Raw genomic sequence first — 13436 nt, 5'->3', positions numbered from 1 at the left:
GGATACTGATGATGATTATTATAAGATTAACAAATGAAAATGATGAAAATATGCATATAAAAGTAAGGGGAATAAACCCTCTTGAGAAGGATTCAGAGCTTTCCCATAATCTGATGAAGGGTGCGTGCCAAACAGGCCCTGCAACAGCATATTTAAGAGACTTAAGGCGGCTTTGGTGACCCGGACACAAGCTTGTTCAGTCGGACACAATGGACCCATTGCTGCAGTCGTAATAAGCGTTTGGTCAAGCGAGTGCATTTCCCAGTCTTCACGTAAGACCCATGTCTGGTTTCCCACATGCTGTTGTGCAAGTCCTTCTGATGGACACAACTCAAGTGCTCTAATGTGTGTACAGCTTATCTACTTATTAGACAAAACAATGCTTAAAAATTGTGTTCAGTCTGAATCATTCATGAGTTTAGTCAATCTGAGGTCACAAAAGCTTGTTTTAAACCGATGTGTGAACTCAGAGACTGTGATATAGTGACAGTGAACACACGTTACATGTTCGGCAACAGTTCTTCTGACCCTAACTGATGGAGTGTGTAGATCTTCATTTCTTAAACAACCATGTAAGACACGTCATGGCCATATTCCAGGATGATAATGTCCAGATTGATCAGGCTCAGACTGTGAGAGCATGAAGAATCATGTGTCCAGAGCTTATATTCACTGAAGGTCTGACTCTACAGAGCGCTGGACTCTTGCACTGTCAATACAAGATCTGGACCCTAAACTGATGCTCTTCTTGATAGAAAAAAATGTTGTGATGTTATCCTCATCTAGAGCTGCAGCAGTTTTTGGTCAAGGTCATATAACATGCTAGAAACATAATAAGCACAGCAATAATGATCCAATCATAGACTTTTACACATTTGCCTATTTAAATCCAAACAGCAGCTTTTGGACAGTGTATATTTAGACATCATCAAAGACTAGATCTTTTTTACACCCTCCTGAAGATTCCAGCGTAGACCAGTATGAATTGTATGTTGGTCCAGGCTGGTTAGAGCTGGTCTAGTGGTGGACCAGATATAGATATATCCAGATATATATGTTTTTACTCAAACTGTCCGCACACTATTGGTCAATCAAATGCTCTTTAATATAATGAGTCTGGTTGAAGTGTTTAGTTGTCCACCTGTGTTATCTGGCGTGATCACTGGAGGATATCCAGCAGGATATCTTTACCATAACTATGAAAATCATCTGCAGGAGATTCAATTCTGGAACAGCTTCTTTACATTATTCAGGACTAATACACACTGTCAGTTTAAATCTAGACTGAAGACCTAATCACTTAAGTGTATGAGATGTATTATTTAACTGCTGACCATTATTTATTTATTTAATTTTTCAGTAAAAGGCAAACCAAATTTAGCAGATTGAGAGAGAAAAATTGACACAAACATTCCACATTCACACAAATCAATAACACTGATTTGTAACAACACTTTCAGAAGGTGCTTTGACTGGGTACATATACAATACAGCACAATAAAATGCAAATGGTATGATAATAGTCATTGATCAAATACAGTGATACACAGGTACACGTGTGTAAACACTAACTACTGGACAGAAAACAATCACAGAGAAGTCAGAAGTCGTAAACGCTCCATGAACGGGTGTCAGTGGAAAATGCCAACATTCCAGTAATCTTCTTCAGCACTACATCCTGAGACAAGACATCCATATCTCTTCTTCTGACTCGAGTTGTTCTTCTCAGAACTGAGTCTCACTGTCCTGGGGTGCGTTTCCTAAAGCCAGCTCTCGTCGCGAGTTCCGTCGTTACCAACAGAGTCTAGCGGTGTGCGCCGGATCGCAGGGGATCGTGGCCCGTACGGACCAGCTGCCCCACGCTTCGGCACGCATGCGATTCGCGGATTAACTGCATTAACCATCATAGTGTGAAAGTTTAGCATTTGGACATGTTTTTTCTTGCCAATTTACACAATCAAACTATTTATACGCAGAAGAAAAGGCGAAAATCGGGACTCGCGCGTTATCTGTGTAGAGAGAGGCGTTTCAGACAGCGCTCGTACACATGCACACAACATTGTGTCAAAATACCCACATAAATATCCGTCTCGACAAGTATTCTCTCATTTATGTCATAAGTGAACAGTTGGGAAAAAAACACGTATGTTTGTCAGTTTTTCCGGTGACAGCACTGTCTTAAAGTGACAGCAGTCTAATATTCCTGCTGTTGCCTGTGTCATTAGTGTTAATAAAACAACATAATACAGCTTTAACACAGATTAAACTATATTTAATTTCTACAGTGAACAAATATTGTTATTTTACATTTAGGCTCAACTATTAATTCCTGTACCTCAATACTACTGTTAGACTGTAACTTTGTTATTTAGTATTCATCTCTGCTTGTAATGTGTGTATTTGTTCTTATTTTATTACTGACTGTTCACTTGTTTTTTAATAATGTTTGAACTTGATGTAGTATCAAATAACTTAAAGTGAGCTTTAAGTAATAAATGAAAAGCAAAGTTACATCCCCACCCCTATATACATTTTTGTGATCCGTTCCACCACCAATAGAGTCCAATGGAACTTGCGATAGTTGGCTAACAATGCTTCTAGGAAACGCACCCCTGATCTGTTCCATTTCTGGCCAGTGTGTGGAGCTCCACCGTGCCAGTATTCTCCAGGGTAGACACAGGGCAATCACTCCTCGGCATGTTCTCCTGCGTGGCCTGGCACTTCCCGGTAGTCAGTGATTTCTGAAAGGACTCGGAGGTGAAGTAGTAGACCACTGGGTCAAAGCAGCAGTTGAAGGTGGCAACGCAAAGCGTGATGGGATACAGTATCCGCGCGAGCTTCTCCACCCAGCAGCTCGCGAACGCTCGAGTGCGCACCATGGCGTAGATGAACAGAACAGAATTGTAAGGTACAAAGCAAACAATAAAAATGGCTAAATGCACTACAATCATACGCAGAACACGCTTCTTGTTGGTTCCGATCTGACACAGAGTAGCGGGTCTACGCAGAGTCCGGAGCACCATGGAAGAGCAGGCTAGATTGATCATAAGTGGGATGAGGAAACCCACCACTTCAATGACGATGGTGATCTTAGACAGGTGCGTCTTCCACGTTTTCTTGGAGAATCCCTCGAAGCAGGTGGTGCTAGCTTTGGACTTGTTGGTGGAAGAGAAGAAGGTGACTGACATGCCTCCGCCCAGTATCAACAACCAGATGATCCCACACACGATCCCAGCATTGCGGCGGGTCCGAATGGAGAGTGAACGGAAGGGGTAAACAATGGCCAGGAATCGATCCACACTGATGCATGTGAGGAACAGCATACTGCCGTAGATATTGGTGATGAAGGCTCCTCCGGAGATCTTGCACACGGTGTCCCCAAAAGGCCAGTGGCGATTCACGTTGTAAAATATTTTGAAAGGAAGAGTAAACACAAACACTAAGTCTGATAAAGCTAGATTGGTCATGAAAAGCGTGGTCTCATTACGCAGTTTCATGCGACAGCAGAAGACAAACAGTGAAGCACAGTTAGTGACCAGTCCCAGAACAAATGCCACACTGTACACCACACCGTACAGGTTGTACTTGAAGGAGTCATCGATGCCACAAATGTCCATCCCAGTCTCATTAAGAACAAGACTGGCCATTATGGCACTTGCAGTGGAGGCTGTTCTTCGGTTTCCAGTTAATTCCCAGCAGTCAGCAAGAGCTCTGCACGAGCCGTCCTTCCCATCATCTACTCACAGCTCCACAAAGCTTGGTCAGATGATCACATCTTGTGCTGTGCAAGTACAGTCAGCTACCTTTGTCTGGTTACAGCATAGAGCGATCGGCAAATCTGTAGTTTCCTGCATGGGGGACGACAGTGAGAAAATAAGTTATAGCAGTGCTTCCCAAACTTGTCCTGCCCCACACCACTACACATTGAGCATATCTGCCTCATCTAACACACCTGAGTCCGCCCATGAGCGGTGAACTGGGGGAGTGTAATGAGGGAGACGGAGCTCACATACACATGCATGGGTCATTCCCTGAATGCATTGAGGAAGATCATTTAAAATTACATTTAAAATATGGATTGGGGAAACAAGAATAATGTGTATTAAGTTTAGTTGCATATTAAAACAAAATTTGTCAGTGTAGCCTAATATTTTATAATATATTTTGTCTAGTCTTTTAACTTCTTTACACGCGCCCTGAAATCAAAATATATGTTTTTCAAATTTTAGTATGAATAGGTTAGCCTCAAGGTTATGAATAAGATGGTGTGTTCCTAAACAATGACAAAATTTGCATTTAGGAGATATAAACATTATGTACAGTCTCTTCTGGAGTAACATACACTAACATATTCAAGTCTGGGGGACTGTGAGGCACGTCCGAAAGTGAGAAACTTTAGAAAATTGTGGATCAGCGCTGACTCAAGACGCAAACTTTTTAACGATTCAACAGGTTCACTAAAACCTCACCGGACATCACTAGCGTTTACAAGTCACAGAGCAATAGGGGTTGGAGATGCGAGTTCGGTTGATCAAACACTCTGAAACTATCGATTCATCTATTGATTATTATTATAATGATTCATCTATTGATTATTTTCAGAATAGTCACTTAATCCTTTGGTTAATTTATCAATAAATAACCAATAATTTACCAAAAAATAATAACCGTAACTAATCTATGTATGAACTTTTATCTAATCATATTATTTATCATAAAAGGTAAAGTTTAAGCAGTGTAGGCCTAATTAGGAAAGGTGTTTACTTTGGCTGGTTCATAGTCACTCTTTGGTATTTACAGCAGCACCTGTTTACATGTGTGAATCCTGAAATGTTTTGTTCATTCAGGAGATTAAAGAAGCCGCTTGAATATGCTCATTCATCTGTATGAACAAACAGCTACCCCCACAATCACAGGCAGGCTTATTGTAAACGATTTAAGCTCTTGTGAATGTGCACAGATTCACAGAATGGATCACAACAAGTTGAGGACGAAAATACGGGCCGCTAACTGGAAACACAAAAACCAGACGGTGTCGGGTGAGGAAACATTAAAGAAAATAGATTTTTTTATAGATAATAAAATTGACGATCCAAAATTACGAGGAGTCCAGAGAGTGGCAATATTAGCACAATCAGACCCGAAATATAAAGTCCAGTTTGGCGCTGCTTCGGGCATACGCGCTCAGAAAAAGTGCATCATGTCAGAACAGAATGCAGCTCCCCTGGACTGATCACATACACCTGCTCTTCAACAATAGGGGATTATCACGCTTCCGGGTTTCATGGGCGGGATTTTTCAACTTTGTGCATGTCCACTTCCGGCGCAGTTCAACAATGGCTGAAACGAAGGCTAGATGTCACTGCTCTGTTCCACTTTGTCAATCAAACAAACAACGCCAACCTTATTTAAGTTTCCATGGATTCCCGACTGAACGGAGTCTAAGGAAGAAGTTGATTAAAGCGGTTCGCCGGGATGAAGGGCCAAACTTTAAAATAAAACAAGGTAGCACGTATGTTTGTAGCCGGCACTTTAGCGAATCAGACTAATTTACCAGGGATGCAGTATAAATAAACTTAGGGTCGTCCATCATGGGTTCGCCAGAGTGATGAGTGATTCACCGGAAGTGGCCGTGCACAAAGATCCCTGAATGCGGAAGTACTACGTATCAGCGTGATAATCCCCTATTACACCCTCACCTGCACCTCATTCCCACACGCATATAAATCATGCTCTCACAATCACTCAGTGCAAAGTCTTGTTTTGCCCTGGCTAACCTTCTGAGCAATCATCTACGTGTTCTGTTTTACTGGTTTAGAAGATCTTGGACTGTTTACAGATATCTTCGACCATTTTCTGGCTCCCATGACCCTGGACTGTTACCTGTGCTTTGTGATCTCTCTGCCTGCCCCGGTCATCTGCGCCTGTTTACCTGAGTATTCTTTGCCTTGCCCATACCATTCCTGTCTGCCGATCTATACCCTGCCTGTCTGACTGTTCCTAAATAAAGCTGCAAATGGATCTCTATGACTCCGACGATTCCTCACAGTCTGCAGTCTGAACACTTTACCTCAGAGCGTCCGTTAACTGAAAGAATTGAGAATATCACCTGAAAATCCGATAACATCAGCGATTTTCATTCAAGCAGCTGATTTCTGTAAATGAATGTAAAACTAAATGTCGATTGCAGCACAGAGTGAAGTCAGTATATACATTAATGATGATTTGAAACAAATGTAAATTTAATATAAAACTATGTAAAAGGTGCTCTGTGGCGCGGCAGGATTTTGTACAAGGTCCAGGCCAGGTAACAAGGACAGACGGATAATGGCGCCGCCGGTGTGTGTACACTCATAGAGAATAATGTGTTCGAATTTTAAAGACGCTGCGCTTCTCGTCCGCACACCAGACGAGATGTAATGTAAATATTAAATTTACATTTATTTGTTTCAAATCGTTGTTAATGTATACTGACTTCACCCTGTGCTGTAATACATTTATTTTACAGAAATCAGCTGGTTGAATGAAAAGCGCTGATGGTATCGGATTTTCAGGTGATATTCTCAATTCGTTCAGTTAACGGACGCTCTGAGGTAAAGTGAATTCTGCAGACTTCGCAACGATTGTATTTAATTCTACAGTACAATCATAACATTGTACAGACATGATCTTAATTCCATAATGTCCTTAAACATAACAGTATTGCTGGCCATAAACTGAGAAAGTGCGTCCGGTGTGCGATACCTCGAGTTGTCCTTGACGCGACGCTGCGCTTCTCGTCCGGTGTGCGACGCCCTTAACAGTGGAGTGTGATGTGTAAGTTGAGAAAGCAGAGGTTAAGTCGTTTGTCATGATTGTAAAAAACAACAACAATGGCAATCTGAATCTTTGCCAAGCGCAAACCAGTACAGAAGTAATCAATACATTTCGGGGAGGGTCATGCCTTTTTTCAGAATCATTTTGGAGGATCATAGAAAAAGTTATTGCTGGCGATGGGAGGGTCAAGTCTATTTTGACACTTTATCTAAAAACTCCTCTGGTAGCCCCTTAAATAAAAAAAACGGTCCCTTAGGCAATGCCTAGTAAATTGTACGATTTCACTTGCCTGTGATTGAGTTAGGCAAAAAGAAATGTGTTTAGCGCAGATACAATTTCATTGCCTGCTGAGCATTACGATAGGGCTGCACGATATATCGTTTCAGCATCAATATCGTGATGTCCGGGATAATATGGGGATCGTAGCGGACTAGGTTCCGGTTCGGAAAGCATGTGATTCGCAGATGAATTGCTAAGTTTAACCATCATAGTAAAAGTTTGCCATTTGATTTAGTCCTGTCAGTTTAAACATCAAGCGCAAGAATACTGAGTCGCGGGCTGCTGCTGTTTTCTGTGCGCACACAGAGCCGCTCAGACAGCACGTGAACACCGAATCCAGGCCTCTTTCTCTTCTTCAGAGCTTGAACAGGCAAGTGCACACAACATTTACTCAAAATGCCCATCTCAGGGACTATCCTCGTAAACACAGTCGGTTATGTGTTGTAAACAATTGAGAAAAAAACGTATGCGTATCATTATTTGATGAGATGATGAGATGTAGAGGAAAATATTTAGTGGAAAATGAGAATGTGAGGGAGCGAAATAAACCTAAAATTCTCGGGACAGGAATTTCAGTGTCCAAATTTTAATCTTAACCGTTCTATTTCATCAGATACGATCTGTAAACAGGGCTTTAAGTGTAAAATACCGAACTTGTCCTTTAAGCATGAGTGAGGGAACATATGTGACCCGCCACGGAAACCAGGGACACAAGTCGGCAGCACAACTTACGAGCAAAATGAGAAAGAAGCGTTTTTTTTTTCAAAACTGGTGATTTTCGCTTTTTTGCAGAATCTGTTAGTTGAGATCACGAAGAAGCCTCTCCATGTTTTAGATATCAATATTGGTATATTTAAAATCGTACATTTCTAGGTTAAAATCGGCTTGTTTTGTGAGATTATAGCTCGCAGTAGGGGCGTGTCATTGTCTGTGTGTATTTCCATACTGGATAAGCCGGCTTTTGTTTCTTTTGTTATTGCCCCCGCCCTCCAAGGGAACAGCGTGTTAGGACTGGGCGATATATTGATATATTTTTAAATGGGATATGGAATTAGACCATATCGCATCGATATAGTTCAAAGTTGCGCTGTGATCCTTGCCACAAGCTGCTGCGTGCTTTTGTAGCAGTCTGCGTCTCAACAGCCCAGTGTACAACGCGACAAATACTCACATTAAATGTTTACGCAGAGGAACAGGACACTGCAGTTCTCAAAAGTTCATTATTTGCATGTGCTTTAAAGCCTTGCCGGTTAAACATGTCATTCGCTGCTGAAGCGCTGTTCTAATGCGCTTTTCTGCGCGCAAACAGCCGACGTGCGCATGCACTAAAAGCCTGTCTAACAGCGCCTGGATACTGGACTAAGTTATCTTTCGAGTCTTTTTGAGCTAATACTGTCAAATACACTCAAGGTTTACATAAAGAAAGTTGGTTATGTCTAAACTGAAAGCAAACCGAGAAAATTGAGAGAAATCTGCGTGTCATATTATGCGTACATATTAGACGCGTTGCTTTCAGGTCTTAAATAGACAGTAGCCCTAATAGTAACACGCTGCCGCTTGTCCTTAAAGGGATTGTTCACCCAAAAATAAACATTTTGTCATTCTTTACTCACTCTAATGTTGTTCCAAACCTGTATTTATTTATTTATTGTGCTGAACACAAAAGAAGATATTTGGAAGAATGTGGGTAACCAGACAGTTGCTGGTCCCCATTGACTACCATAGGAAATACATATAGAAGTCACTGGGGAACATCAACTGTTTGGTTACCCACATTCTTCCAAATAACTTCAACAGAAGAAAGAAACTTATTCAGGTTTAAAACAACTTAAGAGAGTAAATGATGACAATTAAACATTTGGGGAGAACTATCCATTTAATGTTAATAAAACAACATCACACACTGCTCTTGACTGAGAACTTTAATAGTAACTTTAATAAGAATCAATGTATAATTTATACAGTGAAGTCCATATTTGGCTTTGACTTTCACTGAACATTTGCTCTCACTTTGAGTAAAAAATATCGGTATATATATCATATATCGATTATTCAGCCTAAATATACCGGGATAAGACTTTTGGTCCATATCGCCCAGCCCTACAGCGTGACTTATTATGCAGCGCTCTAGCGGCTCTGTCTGATATCAAAAGAGTTGCCTATACAGTTTTATCGGTAGATGCTAAGAGACATTTATTTATATATTACCTGTTTGCAAACTTTTTTTTTTTCTTTGATGGCACATTTTCCTGACCTTTTTGCTCCCCCATGTGCTTTACAGGGGGTATGGCTTATCTAAATGAGATGTAAATGAGCCCTATTGTCACTCCCAGCAGCAGAGAGAGGTGAGAACGGCTCAATCTTTAGAGGCAGATTTCTCCACTTTAAATTTTTTTGAGTGCCTACCTTCAAATGGCCACAACTTCTCCAAATATTATCAGATTTCCATGTGTTCCATGTGGAGACTACACTTTCAGAATCTGTGAATAACTCAAAATGCCCCAGAACCGACATGTGTCCTTACTTTCCATGACCGGTCACATATGGTTGCTCTGTTTGTTATGAGGAGGGATATACCACACACTGAGTTGTTAGAGACACAACGACGTCATGATGATGTAAAGGAATGGCTGCTATCTTCTTTTTTTCTAACCACTCATTGAAACGAACCATCAGAAAACTACATTTTCTGAGATATTAACAAGTTGGTGTTGCACAACATAAAATGCAAAGTTTGATCTATTGAATTTTTTTTGTTGAGATGTGTGCACTATATTCTGGGTTTAAAGTCTTCGTGTGATGTGCCGTTCCCTCACAGCTTTAGTACATTGCTCATTATTATTCACGAGCCAGCGTGTCCTTATCCAATGAGAATACGCTTCTCTCAGTGATTCAGGACAGCTGTCCTATGACTGTGAGATCACGTGAGAAGCCAAAGAGACGTACAGTTTCTGTCTTTTGTGGACTGGATAGGAAATTTTGGTCATTCTTCACAATATCTTCTTATGTGATAAGTAGACTATCCCTTTAATTTAGAATACTTTTTTGTTTGTTTACAAATGTAACTGTTGTAAATGAGATTTTAGTCAAATTCTTTTCCTTGCTTTTTTCTAATTACAACAAATTGATTACAGAAAGCAAAAGCTTGCAGTAAACGCATCACAAAATTGGCCCATATGATTTATTTCTGAAGCCATACACACCTGTGTGTGAGAAACACTGATAGCTGCATCTCTGCCAAACATTAATATTACAATTTAATCACAACATTTAAAAACCACTACTTTAATAATGCATTGGAGGACTGCATTACTTGGTTCGATAATTGTCCTAAATTAAATATTCCGAGATCTATATGAGGTGTGGGTAATCTCACGGCTTTTCCTCTCCCATGCATGAACATCTGTGGTGTTTTTCTATTAACTTTAATACTTTTCTTTAGCATATTATTTGTAACGCAATTGCCCCTGAAATGTACATCTCAGCTGCTTTAACCCCATTATAATGTGACCTGACCTATCTTTGATTTATTGAGTTGAACTCGAGTAGCGGATATTTACACGGGAAATACACTGAATTATTAAAACATCACAGCGAACATCTGACCGTGTGTGTAACTGACGCGTTTCTCACAGAAAACTCATGTGTTAAAGAAAGATGTGGAACAAGCACACAGAGTTTAACTTGCAGCATCTTCAAACAGAGCAAACAATAAAAGAAAACTTACATGAAGATTTCTGTGGAGTCTCCGCGGGCAGATCCTGAACTGGAGAGCTACTGGCGAGACCAGCTGGCCAGATCCTGAACTGGAGAGCTACTGGCGAGACCAGCTGGTCAGATCCGGAACTGGAGAGCTACTGGAGATGAGATCTACTGGCGGGTTTGGTTTCTGTCCCGCGAGAACGCGCCTGTCTCTCCTGCGCACGATCGTGAACGCGCTTGAAGAAACAGAGCTGTGCTGTAAACATGCACCAAAACTATAAATAAATACATAACTTAAGAAATAACGTGGTAATGTCTTTATAAAACAAATATAATTGATTTTAATTTTTCATTTATTATTTTCAGTATTTATTTATTTTACTTAGATATAAATTCTAATAATTTTTTTTACATTTATTTATTTATTCCCGCATTTATTTCCATATTTGTTTATTTTTTACATTCGTCTAATTTATATTTGTATTTATTTGAACATGTCTTTGTCTAGTATGATAATTAGGTTGGTCTTTGTGACGGATGCCCACCTCACATATTTTGGCTTAGACATTTTTTTGTTTAGGCTTAAGTTGGTTATTGTTATGTTTAACTTAATATGGTTACTTTATTTAAATCCCCAATAAGAAAAACACAGGACAAGTTAATTAGTTAACGGTTTATTAAAATCTCGAATGTATAAAGGGTGCACACTTCTTTAATCTGTCTTGTTTAACTTTGCCCGAGTCCTCGATTACCCTGATGTGACGCCGCAGACAGAGAGAGAAGTGTGTGAATTTTTATTTGATTTTTTTATTTATTTATTTATTTGACATGGACATACAATTACATTGGACGAACCATATGCATTTGTTTAAGTGTTTTAGCACACATGCTAATTTTCAACACCTGTCCACGGGAGGCTTTTGGAAATAAAATACAGTAACAAGGTAATATGGTGAAGGTAATATGATGCCATACAGAAGCGCATGCGCAGGGTAAGATTTGTGAAATTGTAGGCTACAAGATTGAAAGCGTGAATTAAATTTGCATGCGCAAAATAAAATTTGTAAAGGTGTAAATCGCCTTTCAGGTGTAAGAAAAAATATTTGCAGCTTTTACTGTTATTCGTAAGTGTAATTCAAGTATTGTGAAACTGCAGCTTCATACTAACGCAAAATAAATAGGATTTAAAAGGATTGACTTAAATTTTTCCGTGCATACACTTTCGGCACGGGTTTGCGCACAACTGCGGCCAAGGGCATTTCAAGTCTGTGAACAGCAATGTGCACGCCAAAACAACAGAGGCAGGAACTGCAAAACAGATTAATTGCGTAAGCTCAAACTTTGTGGAAAAAAATTTAACTGTTGCAAATGTCTAAATGACTTGTTGTGTGTATGGGGCAAAAAAGTTGCCCAAATAATCCTGAAAAAAACCCGCAAATTTGTACAGTTGCTTCTTTCTTTTAGCTGCGCTTCCAGTTTTGCACAAAGAGGGCGGGTCCAGCTTCATCATGTAACCAATCAGATGAGCTTCTCGCTGACACTCTGTTTACTCCTTTCTGATTGGTTCAATAAACACGCCAGTCACCAGAACACATATTTATCTTTATTAGGACAGAGCCCGTCTACGGAGAGCCTGGCCACTGCCTATTAAGTCCTATTATACCGAATTTTGGTTGTAGTTCCACCAGAGTTCCACTGGGGGCGATCGCCCATGAGTACAAGATGAATGGGACTCTATGGAGCTAAACGGATAAATTTGTCTCTTTCTCTCGATTGCCGTTGAGAAATCTCAGATTTGATTGTAGGTTTTGCAAGTTCAACGTGGGTTATGGGTCGAAAGTTGAATGAACGAGTACTTCAGTCCTTTCGATTTCTTACAGGTTAAGTTGTTGTTGCCCATAACACACTGTTGCCCATAATGAACGCTGATTGGTCAGTGAAGGACTGATTACGACCAGAGATACCGTCTTCTAGCAAAAACTCTTCTAGTACGTGTGTTTACTGTGTTGTGTGTTTACCTGTGTCGGCTATGTTGTGTGTTTACCTGTGTCCGCTGTGTTGTGTGTTTACCTGTGTCCGCTGTGTTGTGTGTTTACCTGTGTCCGCTGTGTTGTGTGTTTACCTGTGTCCGCTGTGTTGTGTGTTTACCTGTGTCCGCTGTGTTGTGTGTTTACCTGTCCCAGGTGAAAAAGACGTAGTATTAAATGTATTAAAAATATATTTGAAATTCAAATAGTATGTTTATAATACATTTGTATTTCCAACATGCTTATTTAAAGTGCATTTAAAATACATTGAATTGCATTTTAATATATTTATAAAAAATATACTAGTAGTACATTGGTAATAAATATATATTTAAGTATACTTTTAATAAATATGCTAATTAAAAGCATACTTTAAATACATTTCTAAACAGTATACTAATAGTACATTGGTAATAAATATATATTTAAGTATACTTTTAATAAATATGCTAATTACAAGCATACTTTAAATATATTTATAAACAGTATACTAATAGTACATTGGTAATAAATATATATTTAATTATACTTTTAATAAATATGCTAATTACAAGCATACTTTAAATATATTTCTAAACAGTATACTAATAGTACATTGGTAATAAATATATA

At 39.5% G+C, this 13436-nt stretch overlaps 1 protein-coding gene across 1 annotated transcript; it reads right to left on the bottom strand.

Annotated features, from left to right (window-relative positions):
• Positions 1-1092: 1092 nt before the first annotated feature.
• lpar4 (lysophosphatidic acid receptor 4) lies at positions 1093-11055 on the bottom strand. The gene is made up of 3 exons (XM_079631272.1): positions 10914-11055; positions 10823-10872; positions 1093-3848 (listed from the first exon to the last, which is right to left on the bottom strand). The coding sequence occupies exon 3, from the start codon at positions 3645-3647 to the stop codon at positions 2598-2600; it is 1050 nt and encodes a 349-aa protein (XP_079487398.1). The 5' UTR covers positions 3648-3848; positions 10823-10872; positions 10914-11055; the 3' UTR covers positions 1093-2597.
• Positions 11056-13436: the final 2381 nt, after the last annotated feature.

This window comes from Phoxinus phoxinus (genome assembly GCF_949152265.1).
Source record: "Phoxinus phoxinus genome assembly, chromosome: 12".
NCBI classification, from domain to species: Eukaryota; Metazoa; Chordata; class Actinopteri; order Cypriniformes; family Leuciscidae; genus Phoxinus; species Phoxinus phoxinus.
This window is presented reverse-complemented; position numbering and strand designations above follow the sequence as displayed.

What these genes read in the sequence shown, in the direction of transcription:
- lpar4 (XM_079631272.1), bottom strand. Translation starts at nt 3,647, where the DNA reads ATGGCCAGTCTTGTTCTTAATGAGACTGGGATGGACATTTGTGGCATC.